The sequence below is a fragment of the Thermobia domestica genome, chromosome 1 (assembly GCF_964235325.1).
Source record: "Thermobia domestica chromosome 1, izTheDome1.hap1.1, whole genome shotgun sequence".
In the NCBI taxonomy this organism is placed as follows: domain Eukaryota; kingdom Metazoa; phylum Arthropoda; class Insecta; order Zygentoma; family Lepismatidae; genus Thermobia; species Thermobia domestica.
In genome coordinates this window covers 189,265,332-189,287,206 of record NC_137454.1, presented here as the reverse complement: position 1 = coordinate 189,287,206, position 21,875 = coordinate 189,265,332, and the positions used below count along the sequence as shown (strand labels likewise).

The 21,875-nt window shown below is 34.2% G+C and overlaps 1 protein-coding gene across 1 annotated transcript in view; it reads left to right on the top strand.

The window, feature by feature from the left end:
- Positions 1 to 21,875, top strand: part of LOC145692153 (uncharacterized) — a 241,930-nt gene that overhangs the window by 201,687 nt on the left and 18,368 nt on the right. Inside the window, exon 3 of the mRNA XM_081767453.1 lies at positions 601 to 2,111. Within this exon, the coding sequence (XP_081623579.1) occupies positions 601 to 2,111 (1,511 nt within the window). The remainder of the gene's footprint in view (positions 1 to 600; positions 2,112 to 21,875) is intronic.

The following is a 21,875-nucleotide window of genomic DNA, read 5'->3' as shown; positions in this document are numbered from 1 at the left end:
CGTGTAACCTCCTCACTAAAGTTCAGATTCTATGTGAAACTGTAGGCTCATTTCATAGAGATTCAGTGCTGAAAAAGACGTTAAATCACACTAATAATACTTGACGTCCCATTTAGTACAATCTACAAGATTAGTGAAATCTGCAAGTTACTTATATACAGTTCTTTTCTGTGCTAGAATATCCTAAATAATAGAATAAAGATTTTATCAGTAATACTCTTATTAATATTTTTTACCTTATTCGTCGATCCTCCAAATGCGTATCTATTTATATTTAAATCCTTCTGACGCCCAACCAATTCTTAGATTTCTTGTAGTTTTTTTTTTTTTTTTTTTTTGGTACTTTATAGGCTATTTAAATTAACGTTTTAGAAGCCTCTGGTTCATGTGTCAGGTATCCCTACTATACTGTTCATATGAATCTTTTAGTAGCTGAGAGACTTACATACTCTCCTTTAAGTACACGTGTCCTGTCTTCAATACCTGGTGACTTCATCACCCGTAAGCTGCAGGACGTAATTGTCAAATGAAAAATATACAAATATGTCATTTAGAATAATAAATCAATAATTTAATTATCATTTTCTTTTTCTTTTACAGTCGAAGGCCTCCGCCACCTGTACTATCGACAATAGATACCAACAGCATTGTCCAGAGACCTATAGTAGTTCAACCAATTGTTTCTGCTTCTCGACCATCAGCTAATCAAGTTCACAATCAATTTCAAACTTCGATAGACCAAAATGACTTATCTCAGTACTTCCAATTTCCAACAACTATCGGCAAGTTTCAAGAAGTTTCCGGACAATTCGCAGAACCTGTAAGGCCCCAATTCGCAGAAGCATCTCTTCAATTTGCTCAACCTACAAGACAACAATTGGGCTCTCCAGGTCGATTTGCTGAGCCAATAAGTTTTCAGGATGGAATTACAAAATTTTCGGAACCTTCACGAGCTCAGTTACAGCAGTCGCCTAACTTTCAAGATTCTTCACGACCGAAATTTCAAGATTCTTTGAAGCAATTTGCTGATCCAACTAGAGCCCAATTACAGACTCAAACATCGGGACATTTTGCAGAACCGAACGGTCCCCAATTTCAAAATACACTTGGTCAATTTTCTCAACTGACAGGTTCGTCGCTACAGCAACAAACCCACCATGGTCAGTTAGTAGAACAAGGAAGACCACCGTTTTCGACTCCAGCAACTAAATTTGTGGAGCAAACAAGACCACAATTTCAAACAAGTTCCGGGCCTTTCGCAGAACCAACGAGGCCCCAAATTCAGCTACCAGGAACTTCACTTGTTGAACCAATAAGGCCCCAAACGCAACCAACTCCTGGTCGGTTTGCAGAACCTTTAAGGCCTCAGATTCAGCCTAGTGTCTCCGTGCAACTGTCTGAACCATTGCATGAGTTCGATCTGCTTTTACAACGGCAGCAGCCATCGTTAGTGAAATCTGAAGAATCTCAAAGAACATCTCAACAGGTTACAGGACCACGTTTTGACCAAAACTTCCAAATATCACCATCCATTCAGATTTCTTCTGCTTCTTCTGTAACACCTAGTGGAGGAGTAACTCAACAAACACACCAAATGCCAAACACACAAGAATTTCTAGAGACATCACAAAAATTTGGTGGTATCTCTAACCAACAACAAATTGTGGAGACAAGACCGCAGTTTCAAGCCGAGCCTTTCCCTATTAGACAACAACAGCAGCAGCAACAACAACAACAACAACAACAACAACCGGAATATACCAGAAGACCTCAACAAGAGCAAATTTTTCAAAACACTCAATTTAATCCACAGCAGTCCTCATCAATAGAACAACAAACTACGTTCCTATCAGGTCAACAACCTTCACTAATAGCTCAACACCAGGAATCACAGTCTGAGGTCGTGCATCTAACTCCTCAAGTTCCAACTAAATCTAAACCAAGCCACGGACAAAAGAAACAGCATCAGAAGCCTCAGAAACCAACTAAGAGTTCTCTGCAAAAATCTTCCCCTTCTAAAGCTCAAGATCCAAATGAAGACTACTCTGGCGGCTTCTCTGAACATTTTGCAAGTGGTCTTCCTAACTTTGATTTCTCTGGACCTTTGTCAGGTAAGGTGATTTTCATTTTCGTTTCATCGTTGTTAGTAAGATATAATGACAAAAATTCATGTTAGAAATATTATGTGAAAGGAAATGTTAAAAAATATTTATAATAGGTTTGTTCCGTACGTTTAAATATGTTAGTCTCGGATAAGACGCGGAAAGTAAGTGTCAGAAAACCATGCCGGAGAAAATTTATAATGCATTATACCTAGGTAATACGTTTCTGAAAACAGTGCGCTGGCTGACATGGTTGTGCGATATAGGGCACTGGGCTGACGATTGAATGAATTGTCTGTTGTGGGTTTGAATCCCTCTTAGGACATGAATGTTCCGTATTTTTCTTTCACACATACTTCGTTCACTTATCATCATTCATTTCTAATCTTCCCTTGAAATCTAATGCCAGAAGTTAGGGATAAAACCTTAAAAGTGAAGAGAATGTAATTTGATATGAATTGCCAGAGACAAATAATACTGTTGCAGCTTCAAGAAGTCCTTATTTTTAGTTTCTTATTTATTTAAGTTTAGCGTCCATTTTAATCACAAATTCGCATGATATGTGGACTAAGTTTAAGATGAAATCCGAACAACAGTAACGCGATCAGTTTTTTTTTTTTCAAAACTGTCCATCGAGAATGAAACCCAGGACCACGTATACCAAAGTCGCACGGTCTAGCCACTAGAACAGTGGAATGGGCTTTACACCACTGCATATGATCTTCGATTCGATTCCCGCTGGACTAATTGTTAGATCAAAGATTCCGCTGAACGCTTGTTAAAGGTTTTCAGCATTAATCAAGAAATATAGGACATGTAAAAGGACACTTCAGTTTTGTCCGATTTGAAAAGTTCATGTTAGGGCTGAAAGCAATAATAGTAATAATAATAATAATAATAATAATAATAATAATAATAATAATAATAATAATAATAATAATAATAATAATAATAATAAACAAAGATTTAATAATATCAATGATAGTGTCTCTGCGATCGTAATCTTTATCCAAGAAGCTTGAAGTAGAATAGTTTATACACTCTTTATTAGTTTCATGTTATTATTATTATTATTATTATTATTATTATTATTATTATTATTATTATTATTATTATTATTATTATTATTTTACTAATAAAAATAACTTTATTTTCACGACTTGTAATACTACTAGAGAAGAACTGAATTTTGTGAAAGTGTGATCAAAGCTGTGTTCAAGCAGACACGTAGCCAAGGGGGGTCTGGGGGGTCCGGGACCCCCCCCCTTCGAGACTAGAAATTAAAAAAAATAAGGAAGGATGAAACAAAATGAAATGAGAAAAAGAAGGATCAGCGTTAAAAATAAAAAGCTACACCAAGATTTTGATTAATCTTTCTTCTGAGGAGATTTGTATTACTTGCAATACATAGTGGCGAGGTGAGCGAGATAACCTGGAAGAATCAGGGAATTTGAAATTTCTAGAAAAGTTATGGAATTCTCAGAATTTCTGCTACTAGTCAGGGAGATTTCAATCTTCCGAAAGCGTAGTGCCGTTGTGTAACAGCTGGATATTTTATATCATAATTTATCGTCGTACTCGAGATTTCTTCATAGTTTGTTATTAAAAAACTTAAAAACATATCCTCATTTTATTGTTCTAACTAACCAATACTTGTTAATAGTAAAGTAGTTTAGATTGATCGAGCTTTTGAACCTTCAGAATTTCATGTCTCGCCCCTCCCCCCGTTACGAAATCCTGGCTAAACGTACCAATATATGTTACAATAACATAGTTTAGAATGATCTAGCCCCTGGTGTGATGACCACAGTATTTCATGTCACGGACCCCCCCCCCTTCACGAAATCCTGACTACGTGCCTGGTTCAAGTATTATATATATATATATATATATATATATATATATATATATATATATATATATATATATGTATATATATATTAAAAACTGAGAGAGAATTTGTAATTAATACTTGAACAAATATATAGCTCTATAATTTTATCAAAGAAAGTTCACATACACATATATTTTTCCAGAAATACTTCGATCAATAAAGCGAGAAATAACTTTGGGGACAGGTGTGCTGACTGCGCCTCATCCATTTAATGAAAGAGCAGGAGTGGATAGACGTGTATTTCGTTTATGTTAAACTACAGTATTATGCCATTTCTTAAAAAAAAAAAAAAAAAAAAAAAAAAAAAAAAAAAAAAAAAAACCTGAGATCATAATGAAAAGAGTTTATGGTTCATGTTAAATCGAAGTTCTTAATCCATACTAGCTGTATCCACTCCTGCTTTCCCTTAAGTCGGTGAGGTGTAGTCAGCACACCTCTCTTTACAGTTATTTCTCGCTTTCTTGATCAAAGTATTTCTGGAAAAATATATGCGAACTTCAAGTTCTTTGATAAAATTATAGAGCTATATTATTTTCAAATATTAATTACAAAATTCTTGGTACAGCTTTTAAATGAATATATATTATACTCGAACACAAAGCTTTCATCACACTTCCACAAAATTCAGTTGTTCTCTAGTAACATTACAAGTCGTTGAAATAAACTAATTTTTATTATTATTATTATTTGTTTTAAATGTAGGCAATAAGAGTGTATAAACTATTCTAGTTCAAGCTTCTTGGATGAAGGTTATGATCGTAGAAACACTACCATTAATATCTTTGTTCTTTATTATTATTATTATTATTATTATTATTATTATTATTATTATTATTATTATTATTATTATTATTATTATTATTATTATTATTATTATTATTATTATCAGCACTAACATCAGTCCACTTGTACCATACAACTGCATACATACAACCGAACTTATGCATATACATATTAAGATCCAGTTATGGTAATAACTGAACGCGACTCTCTCTTGTGGCTTATGGTTAAAGTACGCATTTTCTTCTCGGGAGACCCAGGTTCGATTGTTGGTAGGACTTCATGTGGTTCGAGTCACACGTTAAGCTGCAGGCTAACGCTCATATAGCCTCGGTGCTGAACAGGACGTTAAACTCCGAATCAATTAATGAACAACAGATCGAAATAAATCATCAAGAGCAAAGCGTAGGAAAAATACAATGTAAAGTGCATTATTTGATGTATTCCAGTTATAGTAAATTAATTTATTCGTTTCTGTGTTGTACGAAAAAATAATAGTTCAATGTTTCACTAAAGTGTAATTAATGTTTTGTGAAAAGACTTCAAAGAATAAACTAAAAATGTTATATTGAGGTTCTTTTCCGGTAATTTTCGGAATATCATATGTGAACCAATCCTCATTGCATATCACTAGAAATTATCGAAGAATGATTGTTTTTTTAATAATGAGCAGACTTACGTCAGAAATGCAAAGAGAAATCTATTCTTTGTCTTATCATGTATGTAAATCACCTGAAGTGAAATGATTGAGAAAATTTTTTAAAAAATAATATTACATTACATAATCAAAAATATCAATCATGATTTTGCTATTCAGTCAGTAAAAGGAAGCAATTTTGTTGAAATTGAAGACGTGTTAGTTCATGGAAGTTCAAAGTGCGTGTTATTTTAAATATTTCTAGCTATATCTAAGATACTTTCTCTATGGCCTCTGGTTTAAATAATAGGATTTATGATTCTTGTATAAATTTAATTTCAGATAATAATACCTCACTTCCCAAATGCCACACAATTTTCTTTGCTTTTTATTTTATACGAGTATAAAAACAATCTTTTTTCTTCTGCTTATTAACTACTTGCCAGTTTTCTTTTATCTGCTCACATTTATGTTGAAATAGGACAAATTCAAATTTTCAAATCTAAAATAATAAGTAAATATAAACAAACTATTGTTTTGTAAGTAAATTAATATTTGAAATTAATGTTCCTTTATAGCAAAAAGGTTACAAGAGATGTGAACTTACTGTATAAAGTAAAATCCGAATCACTTCCACTTTCCTTTGAACTGGAAATGTTTTCATTTTTATTTTGATATTGTAATGTTTGGCTATTTGTGTAGGATATATGACGATATTTTTTTATTATTTTAGCAACAGTAAGGGAAGAATTAATAAGTTTTGTTCCATAGTTGTCAAATGGAAGCTTTGTTTCAGGTATCTACGAAATACTGACAGTTTGCAAAATTTAAAACAATTCAGGAAATATTTTGAAAAACGCTTTCACTTTTAACAGAGATTCACGATTCTTTCAAAATAGAAACATGAAGTGCATGGTTCAACATGACAAGCCAGTCTTTTTTTTTTAATAGTAAAACATTGTTTTACTTTTGAAAAATGCTTCTATTATATTTAAATAGTATTATTTTGGTGAATATACTAGTTGAGACTTTACTCGTAAATAGGTGCTAATATAGTATTATTTGCTCCAAATGAATTTGCTTTAGGTGCTCTGAGCAGGCCCGCAACCAGCCACAGAGATTTGGAGGGGCCATGAATATGTTAGGGGGGGCCAAGTCATTAAACCTTCTCTTACAAATAGATAAATTGTCTTTTTTTGTATTAATAATAGCATTTTGCGTTAAGGTCTGGAGGGGTCACGAAAAGTTTAGGAGGGCATGGCTATGAAGTAATGTTTTTGTAAGCAAAACACATTTCCCAACATCTCATGCTGTTACTCAAGTAAAATTCAACGAGTTACAGAATAAAGCAAATAAAAAATACACTAACAGTTTTCTGAACAATAGCCGCTACATAATTAAGTGGAAAGAACACATTCTAATGTTAAATTATATTGGCATTCTAATGTTGCAATATAACAAACTCAAGATTTGAAATCTAACAATCAATTCTAATTATATATATATGAATTGTTGTTATATTTATTACTGAAAAGAATATGCATTAATAGCCGTGTGCACCAACGAAGTTTAAACCCCCAAAATTCAGCCGTTCAAGCTAAAAACGAAGTTTATCTACCATTTGACCGAGACATAACATATATTTAAAATTTAACAATGAAATATTGTTATAACCAACGGCCTCATTCAAATTTATATTTATTAACATCCTTCTTCTTCTTCTTCTTCTTCTTCTTCTTATTATTATTATTATTATTATTATTATTATTATTATTATTATTATTATTATTATTATTATTATTAATAATAATAATAATAATAATTATAATATTATTATTAATAATAATAATAATAATAATAATAATAATAATAATAATAATAATAATAATAATAATAATAATAATAATAATAATGTTAATTGAAAATTTTATCACGAATAGTTCATAAATTGCCTACAAGAGGAAGATCTCTTCTAATTCTTTTCCTTTTGGCAAAGTTCTCAAGATAGTTGACACATTTCCTCGTTGCATTGCTATACTATCTGTTAAATGAGAAATGATCTAGCTCAGGTATTTCCCGATTTTAACGATATGCGTTGGCCAACTTCATTGATAAAGTTAAATCCCTCTTTGCCCCATGAAGTACTTGATTCAATTGCTATTATAGCAAACAAATATTTTGATTGATATATTTATTCCTTTTCTCGACCTCTCTGCGAGCTGCTACGAGTCCTGCTCGAGTCGATGAATATGGTACATTTGAGGGAGCATAAGTCTCTGCACAGGTGAAATCCCAAACAAGTGCCTTCCCTTTTTGCCATGGCACTAACGTCATTCCATCAGGTCATTTTCCGTCATTGCGGCTGCATCCATTTCGTTCTCTCACTGATGGAACGCCTGCTGAAATGAGAGCTCTTAGAATTATGTCATGTACACTGGTATGTCGTGAAAACCTGCCAGCACTGTTTTTACATGACAAGCCATGCAATCCTCTTCTATCTACATGGCCGTTACATGCAGAGCAACGGTGTGGCTCGCAGATTCTACTCCTAAACGTAGAGTAATTCTAATATTGAATTTTATTGACATTCTAATGTTGAAATATAACAAATTCAAATTTTGAAATCTAATAATTAAATAAAGAAATAAACGGCTGTTTTGCAAGTTCTTTAACGGTGTTAAATACATATGCTATCCTCTTCTTTTTATTCCGTTGATTTATGTGGAGAATTATTTTTCCGTTTGGTTTGAAATAAAATGATGTTTCAATTATGTAATTTTACTGATTTTCCCTTCTTCAAGTCCAGTTAAAAGTCCCTTGCTTTCTCAGATTGAATTTGCATTACATATAAATTTACTTTACTCAAATTTGATTATTAAATATTCAAATTACATGTGACAAAATTTAATTTTTACGAAGTAAAGGACATTTAAATAAATTTGAAGAAATAATTATAATATAAATCAAAGGGTTAAAAAAACAAAGATGAGCAGGTAGCCAACACTCTTATAAAATGATATCTATGCTTCGGTTGTTATCTGCTAAGTCATCGTATATTGATATTTCTCAATCCAAGACGACACCCATAATTTTAACAAAGAGTTACAAAGTAAAATATATCTTTAGTACATTTTCAGAACTTACTATAAAACTATACTAAAAGTCAGATACAGACTTCCCTTGGTCTTCCTTACTGGAAGGGTTCACTGAATCGGCGAACATTCAAGGCAAAAGTGGTAGACGAGGAAGAGGGCAAAGTGAAAGCTCGTGATTCTGTTCAGTAAAGAAAAAATTCCACATCATATGTCTCAAAGCAAGACGATCTCATATTTTTAAGCACGAAATTGAGGCAAAAATCTGTTCTTGGATTCAGAAATACTGTAAGCATATGGCATTTGTATGTGGGTGCAATGAGCGTAAAGATTTTCTACTGATTTTTAGTGACATGATGGATTTGGTTTTAATTTCCCAGGGTGATAATACTATGGGATGATAACTCTACTTTAGTACTATGACATGTCATGTCATCTCATAGTACAAGTTTACACTATTCACTACCGTCTTATCCTAAAAATAAGGGAGTACACGATTTAGTACATTATATAGCATTTTGCTAAAAGCAAGTTTATTCTACAATTTGAAAAATTACAATAATTTAGTATCTAGAATATGATAAACCACATTCATCAAAAATGTAATTGATATGACTTCATCATCATATATATGTCACTTAATTTTTGATTTACTATTTAGCGAGAAGGAAAGTTCTATTTTGTGGTCATTGAATAAAGAGTTAAGAAAAAGACTCATAAAATGCTTCATGTGAAGTATTGAGGCAAAAACATGGACATTACACAAAAGTTATGAAAAAAGACTGAAAGCTTTCGAAATATGGGTATGTAGAAGAATGGAGAGGATTAGGTAGGTCAAACGGAAAGCGAATAAAAAAGTATTAGAAATAGGAGGACAGACAAGAATAATTGTAGATGTGACTAAAAAGAGGAAGAGGAATAGGTTGGGACATTGGCTGAGAATGAACTGTATTATGAAGAACGCGATAGAAGGTACGGTGGCAGGAAAAAATGGAAAGGCAAATGAGTCGACGAAGAGGTTAGCTGAAAACAGTGGTGAATAGGAGCTTCTTAGTTTGCAGTCAATAATGAACGAACATCCATGGTGGTGGTGATGATGATATTTGAATCATTAAGTAGTTTGTGTGCTATTAGACTTCGAACTATCTTAAGAAAAAATAGTATGACAAGTTAAAAATCATTTTATTGGTTACTTACTTGGCTCAAAGTCGGAGAATGATATTTTAATTGTCAGTCAATAATATATCTAAATTATTATTATGCATAACTGAATTGGAATAATCTTTAAAATAACATTGAAAACTACAAAATACAAATACAAATATAATATTAGTAGATATTTCCATCTGTTGTTTTCGAGTGTATTTTGGTTTTTGTAATTTCTTAATGTTTCATTGGAAAGCGCCCTTCTTTTTATTACAAATCATTACTTTTCTAATAAACCATACACATTTCATGCACTGGATGGTTTTCTACTCGTAGTCTTTCATTTTATGTCATCGCTTAAAACGTTTTCACTTATTGTTCCCAATAAATACATATTTTGTGGTAAAATTAAGTTTTATGGAATTAAATTTTAATCAAAATCATTTCGTCGATAAAAATGTTATTATCAATACTATCTGAAAGGAAAAAGCCATAAAACTATTAAAAAACTAAAAAAAAAACTTAAAAAAACAAAAGGAGCTACTTTTTATCTCTTGATGAAACAATTGTCTAAAAACCATACCAAACGAAGAATTTTCTCCTCTGTCAGTGAAACGAAAGGATTACAAGCCTGACGATCACAAATGCCGGAAAAAGAATTATCAGCTAAAGATTGCGTTTCTGTTGTAACAAATGTCTGAACTTCCTGCAAAGGTTAGATAGGCTGGGGGACAGTGAAAGCAGTTAACGACTTCTTAAGCGAAAAAGATGTAGCAAATGTGGCTCTCGAATGGAATGTACAATTATATGAGTCACTGGAATCCAGTAGGCAAGGAGGCTGGTAGAAATTCTCTCGGATAGTGTTAAGAAAGGGCGGAGGACCAGAACAACAGAGATTATTAGGCAGGGAACAATTGCTGGCAACACTCCAAAGAAACAAGTAACGTTACATTGTTGGGTACTTACGTACTTCTCTCGCCACGATGACAGCTTCACACACGGACCAGTCGAAAGCGTGATTGTGTGTTTTTTTTTGTCGACTCTTGAGAGAGATATACGGAACTTCGTTAACGTTTAATTTCCGGGATCCCACCCACCCACGCAGTCAGACAATACTCAAACTGCGAAATACACCGTGAAAATTTGTTTGATTTCTTCCCATCTTTCACGCGCTTTTGCCCCATCGATCAAGACGTAACAATGTGGTCACTTTTACTTTCTCTTGAAGAATACGTTGGAATTAACAATGACAATGAGAAACGTATTCCAGTAGTGAATTATAAAGAATGGTACATCAATTACCTCTCCCAGTCAGTAGGAATCCTATTGCTAAGACTCTTTCTCAGCAGATAAAGATAACCTCATTTGTGTTGCTGTGAAGTAATTCATTGACATCACACAGATTATTTCATTCTATTAAATTCAAACTACGCTGAAAAGTCTCTAATAATAATAATAATAATAATAATAATAATAATAATAATAATAATAATAATAATAATAATAATAATAATAATAATAATAATAATAATAATAATGTGTGCGAGTGATTTTGGCCCACTTTTGTGCTCTTGAGTTCTTGCCTAGCGGTACATTGGACCACCACTCTCAATTTTGGCATAAGTACGTTGGTATACCCCTTATATTTTAAGAGGGGTGCATAAGACCACTTCTTAATTTTGACAAGTGCCGAAAGTAAAAATTTGTATGGCAGTATAGGGTCATTGTATGTATCTCTGAAGTTTGGGGAAAGAATGGATAAAAAGAATCTAGTTCGGGAGGTTTTGGCCTATTTATCCCCTAAGATGAGAGTTTATCATCCTATAGAGTCCCATAGATGGATATGGGTCTATTCTCTTTCATAGTGCCTTGATATACTCCTCTCAAATTTTGACAGGGGTACATTGACCCACCCTTTAAATTTGGGAATTGTCAAAAAATAAAAACTGGTAATTAGTCTATAGGACCAACATATATATATATATATATATATATATATATATATATATATATATATATATATATATATATATATATATATATATATATATATATATATATAGTGTGTGTGTGTAAATTTAAATGGTTCATCATGCCTCCTCCGATGGGTAAAAAATTGCCAAAAATAATATTTGAAAGAGGTACGTTATGATTCACTTCATAATTTGGAAACTGTATTAAAAGATGTACGTTATGATGCATGTTTTAATTTGGAATTGTATTGTAGCTTATGGTACATCTTAATATTCATGTTTTACTAGCCCCTGGTAGCTGCGTAAAGAATTCTATAAAGTAAGTTAGGGTACGAGGATACACTTTTAAGTTCAAATTAACTACTCGTTGCGATGGTACTAGAGAATTGTGAAACATGGATATTTTGGTAGAGTGTACACTAGTTCCTGTGTAATTCTTTGAACCACCTGCGATAGATCCCATAATTTTGCCGCCAGGGCGTTTCAAAACGTAATATTTCGTATTTTCGGCGGGTTATACATCTGAAAGAAGGCGTTTTGCGACCCATGTTTAATAGAATTTCTTTCTTTCATTTGATAAATCGTATCACCTCCTAAACTTATGACGCGTTGTTCATTAACATCCTGTATATTTACAGAAGTTATCTAGAAAGTTATTTAATCACTTTATGTATGTATTTAAACTTTTAACATGGGATTGATTTTAACTTCTTATTCGTGATTAATTTCGACTCCAAAGAATATGTTTATTCCTTAAGGCTAAAGAAAGATACATGCTAAGTTTTATTAAAATCGGATAAATATTACAAAAATACCGTGTAAAACAGACATTCAAGTACATGCTGGTTAAGTATAATGATAGAAGCTCGCTTTAATAGTGTTTCTGCAAATATGATTTCAGTATTTTAATTTCCAGATAATTCATACACCTCATAGGAATAGGCGAAACTAGAGAGGGACCAGCTCCATTAGAACATCGTTTCCCCCTCCCTAAACACAAACTGAAACTGTCATATTAAGAATATTCTGAATTGAGTTGATTTTCAGTTTAACGTCCCTTTCAGCAGCGAGACTTTACGAGACGGGACTTACTGATTAACGTGTAATCCGAACCACATGAGCTCCCGCCGGGAATCGAACCCGGGTCTCCTACGCCAAAGGCATGTACGTTAACCGCTTGGCCACGAAGGAGTTCAAGAATATTCTGAAAAACCAGTTGGAAACCTTAAGACAGAGATCAAGAAGAAATCCACCTCAATCGAACGTATGTAAAATATTTTAAGTTGCTGTAGGACTGCCTGTGAGCTCACTTGATAGTGAAAGGAGATTTTCTCCTATGCTACACATCAAAATATAAGCTGAGAACTACAATAATAAAAAGACAGATTATTGAACTTGGCTCTACTTAATATTTGAGATGACGTTACTAAGTATAATGTAATAACGTAACGGGTAATTGATATATTGAATTGGTGTGAAAAAAATGTCCACCCCTTCCAAAGGCCAAAAAATTTAAAACTACCGGTTAATCAAAATAGTCGTCGTCTACAACTACAGCAACTCTTAGCCGACAATTAAATTCCATGACGAAAGAAGTCTGAAGTTTGTGATGCGAAGAAGTCCTCAATATCACGTTGCACCTTCAAATAATCAGGAAAGGTGTTCTTCTCAAGAAGTGATCATGATGTCGGAAGAGGTGATAGCCAGTGAAAAAGACATTAGGAAATACGGTGTATGAGGAAAGGATTTCATACTACAACTCATAGAGAGACTGTATCGTCCTTTGCGCGACAGCATTGTCGTGCAACATGTTTGCTGATTATTGCTGGATGTTTGTGAACAAGTTTGTCGTGCATTTCATGGAGTTCGGTACTATAACGATCCGCATTGATGGGTTCACCTCGTCTGAGAGTGATATGACGGATCACTCTCACTATAAACCACCATAGCAGCAATAACACCTGTGGGTGGAGAGGTGATTTATGGAACCGTCCTGGATGTTGATCCCGATCCAACCATTGTCTTGACCATTTATAATTGTAATAGCAGATTTATTTTTCATCTGAACTGACAATTCAATGCAGGAAACTTTCCCGGTTATTCCTTATATTCAGAGAACTGCACACCCCAGACAGCAATTCTTGTAGACCGGAATCCACTCATATGGTACCCAACACTTTTCTGAGGGTCTGCTTCCACGATATTCATGTGGAGCTCATCCGAATATAATGTTGGTTAGTGCTCATGGGACTCATTGTGAATCATGAATGTTGTGTCATCGGAAAGAAATTTGATAAACCAGCGGCAAATAGTGACAGGACAGCGGCCACCACTCCAATGAGAAACACTATGGCACTACAAACACTAAACACAGTGAGAGGAGGAACACTAAACAATCAATCGCCTGCGTTACTTTTACACAATTATTCTTGACACGTGCTCATCGCTAAGAATATTTTAGTGATTTCGGAAAAAAAAAATGCAATGCCAAGATGAGTGGTGATATTCAGCGATGAGAATACTTTCTGTTTTAAACATAGTGAGGCTTTATGTGTATATGTAAACTTGCAAGTGAAAAAGAAAACCCACCGGTTCTAATTCCTTGTATAGGACTCATACCTGTCTTTCAGATATTTAATAAGAGAGGGAGAAATAAACTACACATTCCTCTCGTCTCTGGTCTTCATTCAGGAAAGTATGAGTAGTATTGTCCTCTGACCTTATCTAGAAACTTTCTGGAACCTTCATCATCCTACAGTATTAGTACGTCTCCTTACCACTAGGTGAACTTACCTTGCTCTGCCAGGTATACACCTTCTATTCTAGCCTGCTAGGTCTTCAGACCGAATCCTCATGGTGCACTTGTGAGACATGATGGGATGGCACCTGACCACCAACCTGTTCTGAAAACGACAATCTCCGAATACAGTCATAACCTACACAGCACGTGCTCGACTACGTGTCCGAACAGTTGTGTGATCGCTTGGAGTAGTTACACGATAGACGAGTACTGTAACACGTTTGTAACATGTTCAAGTTGCCGTATTGGGAACAGTATTACCTACTACCACCTTCTTGTATATCAATTTTAGACCAGATCCGTGAATTCCTACTGTGTTTTTAAACATGATTACGATAGTGTAAATCCATATCCTCATATATATTTTATTTGATTTTTTAGCTAATGAGCTCTTAATTCTGTAATAAGTTTTATGACTACTCACTTTGTCTCTTTTTTGATTACAAATTCCTAATATTTCTTTTCCTCTATTCTTAAAAGAACGCAATAGTAATATACCATTTACACTTTCATTCTTCCTTTCGCTAGATGTTCTTGAACTTGTCCCTTAGTATCGCAATTCTTTGCGAATCTAGTTTACTTCTTTTTCTTTTTTTAATGCTCAACACAATGTATTCTTTTGTTGTTTCTATCATCTGAAGCTATATTTTGCTCGTTAAAGACTCATTTTCATCCTTAATTTATATATTATTGTAGTATTATTGCCTTACTACCTTTGTATTTCCATTGAATTTTTCCTTTGTGTACATTATTCAAATTGCTCTATCCTTTCTCTTGTCACGCCCACGTCTATTGTATATATCTCCGTGTTTGTCGATCTCCTTTCTTAATTCGCAGTTCAACTTTCTACAATAGACAATTTACATTCTTCAGTGCAACTAGGGCTCAGTGGTAGAGCGTTTACCTCTAGTTCGTGGGGTCCCTGGTTCGATCCCCGACCAAGTAAATTTGTTGTGAACAGCATCATGCCTGAGTTTTCTCAGGGTGTTCCCGTTTCCTCTCACATTTTCATTCCATCCCCTTTCATCATCGTTCACTTGCTTTAATCGTCTCCCTTAGCCTAAAGGGCATAAACGTGGGACGTTAAACTGAAAGATTTAATTTTTTCATCTCATTTTCTTCAGTACAACTTTGTTTCCATACTTTCCCTACATACACTGGCCAAACCAGTGGGCAGTTGGACAGTGACCACTGGTATGGGCGCCCGAAGGGGAGGGCAGGATGGGGCCCGGGCCTCCCTCTGGCTTACGAAAATGTATACTTAATATAGCAAACCACGTATATTAAATACCAGAAATACCAGACGTAATAAAGCCACCATGGAGATTTTCTTCAGGCGTCCCTGGCCACCGGTTACTATTTGGTACCAAAATGTTCACCATTCTCTTAAGTATTAATCAACACCAATGATCTCTCTATGACTTACGGTTCCCGTGATATGTCTCCTTAAATCTCTGGAAATCGGTCATTTTGGGGCCAATATCTCGGGAACAGTAAGAGTAACGCGAAAATTTTAATCGCTTTCTCAGATAGTTTTTGATGCTCTATCGAATGCAGGATTCAAAATTGAAAAAGTCGCAAATAACAGACAGATGAACAGACAGACACACAGACATAGAGAATTCAGTAACGATTTTTTTAAGTTCGTTGAAAATCAATAAATGGAACCATAGTTAAGGGATTTCCGTCCCACTTTGCAAATAAGACCATAGAATGAAAGAAGAGAAAAATAATTGAAGAGATGAGAATTAAAATAGAAGAAGTCGCGCCTTCCAGTGAATTACCCCGCATAGTGGATGGCAATCAGGGAAGGAGGGCTCAAAATGTAATGTAAAAAGAAATTTCTTCTGAAAGGTTCTTGCAATCCTCAGAAATAAGCTGCTACAGCTCCCTTAGAGAAATATCCTAGTTACGTCAATACCTACAGCTTTGCGCGCAAATTTCATTCATTTTGATTAACTCACTAGGTCGTATTAGTCTAGCTTTGAACTGGAAATCGAAACCAATCAATGCAGTGATACAATGAAGTTTTCTTAATCGTGTTTTAAATAGATCAATAATAATAATAATAATAATAATAATAATAATAATAATAATAATAATAATAATAATAATAATAATAATAATAATAATAATAATAATAATAATTACTAATAGTAATTATTATGAATAATAATAATGTTATTTCTCCTGGAGTTTCTAAAGTATCAATTTTTCAACCAATGTTTCTTTCAGCCATACTTTCGAGGTGACCCCCAAAGTTGTCCCACCCCTTCTTTTCCTCCTCCGGAGCCAAGGTTACTTAAATTATGACCATATGTCGCTCTTGTGCCCCAGTGTAGCCCCTGACATTCAACGAACTTAAATAGTTCGCTACTGAATTCTCTATCTGTGTGTGTGTGTGTTATTTGCGATTTTTTTTTTTTAAATTTTAAGCCCTCCGTCCGATAGAGCATCAATTTTTCACGTTACTCTTACCATTCCCGAGATATTGGCCAAAAAGGTTCCGATATCCTGGAAACCGTAAGTCATAGAGAGATGATATTTTGCGAATTTTTCAATTTTAAGTCCTCCATTTTTAGCATTTTTCTTCGTAAAACAACATATCGTAGAACGTTTTAACAGAACTCTTAAACAAAATATGTGAAAAAATTTAGTACTTAAGGAAATTATAAATGGATATATATATATATATATATATATATATATATATATATATATATATATATATATATTACAAGTATTGTTTAATGAGTATAATAATAAAGTGCATAAAACAATTGGTATAAAGCCTGTAGAATTTAATAAGAAAAAATAATTCTTTTTAAGCTCGTTCTGGCAGTGCTCTTGGAGCATTCTCAATTGGTTTTATTTTATCCTCTTCCCTGAAAAAAGTTCTGAGAGACTGTCTCTTTTCAACATCGAAAGGGAAGTGATATGACTTGTTTCATAGTCGAAAATGGATAAATCTTATGGAGCCGTATTTGCAATCAGCACAGTACAAATAATGTTTTCAGTAACATGTAATCAGTACTAAACTTGAAAGCCAAGAGCTCTCGATTATCGGAGAAGCACTAGAATAGAAAAGAACTCTACTAAACAAATAGACTTTTGTTGAATTTGCCTCAGAAGAATACAGTTAATATTTTTACATATACTAGTAAAATACAAGCACAAAACAAATCTGGAAATTAGTTGGAAATGAAAGTATCACCTATATCACCTTTTATCATCTATAGGTTGCTGACATCTTGAGTTCAAACCGAATTATTGGCTGTTCACGACCTTTCTTCACGCTAGGTACCAGAATGTCAAGTGAAAGGTGTACGTGACCGGTTTTTCACATATAAACAAAAGAGGATTAAAATTTAGAGATTTTTCTTCCTTCCGTCAGATGAAAGTTTGCCATTTTTCCTTCTTTTTTTTATTTAGAATGCAGGGAACATAAAATATTGGCAAGTTTCACTTTTCGTTACTTTGTTAGCTCTCTAGCTCTCCATTTACTATTATTTTGAACACGTTGAAAAATGGTATCTGTCAATAAAATAAGCTTGTTTATGATTCTTCTGTCAGGTTCAGTTTTTTCAAGTGACATTTTACACTGAAAACCAGTGACTAAACAGGCATTTTCCCTTGGACATATGAACCTTTTGGTAAAGATTTTTTTCTGGGTATTTCCATCATCATCATCATCTGAGAGGTGCTGAGTATCGCTGATAATCTTGTTTACCATTGTAGTATTGTATAGAGTCGCTCGTTTGTTATTTTGTTGTAGGTAGATAGAGTAGATAACATTTTTCCGGCTGTAAAATAAATTTGGCGTTACTGTAGGCTATCTAATTGTAATGTTCTGAATTTAAAACTTACCTGGAAATTTGTCACCTCTGTGGGAAAAACTCCTCTATGCTCTTGCCTTAAAGTTATCTCAGATGAGAACTATTTAACATTGCGCAAATACAACAAAGGTGTTAGAAACACACACACTATATATTTAAACTATTATACAACGAATGGCTTCATAAGTATTGGCTGTGCATTATGCAAAGACAAACTACAGCAATAGCAGAAAAAGGAAGACATTTTATACAGAAATTAGTCTTCGGCTAACTGGAGGCTCCGTCCCCAGACCCTCGCGTTTGCTTAGCCTACGGCCTCGTACCTCTTAAACCCACAATTCTACATAATTTCAAGTTTCTTTTCCTATTTCAACCATCTAAAATATAAGATTTTGTATCCCAAGAAAATGTCCATTTAAATAACATGGGAATTTCTTCATTCCCCCTTTAGACACCTTAAAAACTAAAAACTTTTACTTTTGCAATTTTCCTGTGGGTTAGTCTCGAAAAGCTACAATCATGGCAAATATAATCACTGTAGCACTACAGGAAGAGCCCAATAATTTTGGAGTGTAGAAGATGTCCCATATAAATAACATGGGAAAGATTTTTCAATTGACCATAAAATCACTCTAAAGTTCGAAATTTTTATTATTAGTGATTTACTTAAGTAATGATGACAAAAATGTACAAGCATACCGAATTTCAAGTTGTTATTCCAATTCCAAGTACCTAAAATATGAGATTATAAGTTTTTTTTTTTAAAAAAAAAACTCTTTTAAATAACATGGGAAATTTCTTCAACCCTCCTTCAGACCCCCTGAAACTTAAAAATATTCACTTTTGGCAATTTTTCCATTGGTTAGTCCCAAAAAGCTATAATCATGCCAAATTTCAACTTTCCACGTCAACTAGAAGTACCTCTTTGTTTTATCAGTTAGTTCATGCAGTTTTATATAGATAAAGTTAGGATATAGTTGCAATAAAGTTTTTCAGTGCAAAAATGCCACCATAATAACAGAAATAAGCATCTGAGTAATGCTCAAGGAGATTGCTTACAGTGTGAAATCATAGTATCCTTGTTAGCAAATCTCTTTACTTCTAAGGGTCTTCACTAAGCTTTCTCCCACTTAAAAAAGAAAAAAATGAATATCTTAAAGACAATGAAGAACACAAAAAATTAATAGAGTGAGCCAGATAGTGCCTGCAAAGTGCTATTACATGAACTAACATTTGTTTATAAAACGTTTCACATACTGTAGCATTTCTAAATTTTAGATGTTCTTCGTTGTCTTTAAGTTTCACTAAAATTGAAAAGAGAGTAAGCTTAGCAATGAGCCTTAAGAAGTCATGAATGGCGAAAGAAATCGGAAAGGATAAGATCTAGAAATACACAGAGCGCGGGAGGACCTCGTTCTTCATGGCGTTGATTTTTTATTTTTATTTATTTTTTATTATTTATTTTCTATTTTTATTTATTTTTTTATTATTTATTTTCTATTTTTATTTATTTTTTATTTTTATTTTATTTTATTTATTTATTTATTTTTGTATGCTTCAAACGGACAAATATGGGTGAGCTACGTCCTTGAGAAGTATGGAATTCATACTACTGGTAAACGATGGCTGCTTCGTATATTGGTTCTGGTCAAAGGCGGACTGGGAGTACAAGGGCCCACCCAGAGAATGATGCTTAAGGGCCTTGATGAAAGGGGTTTCATAAGGGGTTTGCCCTTCAGTTTTGGCGTCACAAATATGCAGCTATTTGCGTACTGTACGTTCTGTTAGCAATGATTCGCAAACCAAGCAGAATTGTACTGAAACTGAACTTAAATACTCCGAATAGGGTTTACTTAGCGATAATGGAGTTTATTTTTTAATGCTTTTCAATTCTACCTTTTAAAAAAAAAAGAACAACAAGTTCGGGTTACAATACAATCTCGAGGTTTTAGATGGTAGTGAAAACAATCGGTGTTGCAACTTAACAACAACAACAAAAAAAGTATGATTTTATGATTGTAAAATTTATTTTCTAGGGATTGGAAAGGGTGAGATTATGCTTCATTGCTAATCGCTGTGAAATTAAGTGTTAAGAAAATACCAGAAAGCTCATCGTTAATCGGGTTCCAAGTTAAGACAATGATTAATTGTAATGTCTTTCCGTGACCTATTTGCTTCGGGGGCCCCTTTGCATTAAAGACCCATATGACCCGTGTAATCCATACATTTCCCTAGGATGAATTATTCCACATAACCATCCATAAATACAATTCGTATTATATTATTTTTAATGTTACTATTAGTAGCGTAACTAAGATCGGATGCTCCCAACCTCCCGTAATATTCGCAATTAGCCCCCGTCAATATTCATGCACTATTGTTAGGTATACCGAATTAGAAACTCCATCTTGTTATCCTCCTTCCTCTTTATCGACTCGAACTTTAAAAAAAAAGAAAGAAAGAAAGAAAGAAAGAAAAGAAAGGAAGGAAGAAAAATATGATTGCATCACCAATGGAGACCTCCTACCCAAGTTTTGAAAACAAGTTTAAAAAATAAAATAAAATAAAAATCGCAAGTTAAAAAATAAAGATTTGCAAGAAAGGAGCGATGTGTTTCCATTGGGGTTCACTATTTCCCGTGTACTTTATATATGCGATAGAAAGAAATTGTCCCAATCTAATGCCCTGTTAATTCCCACAGCTTTGTAATGTCTTTGTTACTCTTTGATAAGAACATGGAGAATATTCTATTAAAATCTTCCTACAGTAAGATAAATTGTGTTAGACATGGTTTTGGAAACGCGAGTTGGCGTTGGAGTCCCTAGAACACAGCGGTGATTTAGAAATAGATCCCGTGGCCCGAAACCCAAGAATTCGGGCTCCACATGTTTGGGCTCAGGTTCTTCTATTCGATATCAAATATATTGCGCTGTCCCTTACTGACATACAGCATCATAGTCTTGTAATGTTCGGTTGAATAACATTCAGGCAGGATAATAAGGAAATTTACTTTTGTGAGCAAAAAGCATGGAGAATATGGCATGAACATCCTTTGCGGCCCGATTTCTTGGGCTTCGGGCCCCGGGACAGATTTACATCACCAGTGTGCTAAGGGGAAACTGACCCTTTCCAATGCAACCACCCACACGTCCGAAAACTCCATGCTTCATTGGTGAATAGAAGGGACCCGGCGCTATACTTTCGGGACCCGATATCCGGGAACATCAGACCACAGGCTCGATTTGTGACATCACCGCTGTGCTCAGGGGACCATGAACTTTCCAGTGCCACTTCCCATGTCTAAGAACTGTATATTTTATTGGTGAATAGAAGGGACCGGACCCAAGCTCGAAACTTCGAGGCCCGATTTCTGGAGTTTCGGGCCCTTTGTCTGACATCATTGCTGTGCTCAGGGACCATTATTTATTGCCACCACTCGCGTCTAACAACTCCATGTCTAACATGGTATCTTCTGCTGTTCGGCGAGTATGGGGTAACCCAGGTATCCAGTTTTCAAATCTTGCCCACAGCGGCTAAGAATTTGGAATCTTATGAGGGTGATACGACACCCTCGTGGACACATTTACACTGTGGACACATACACATCCTGTGGAC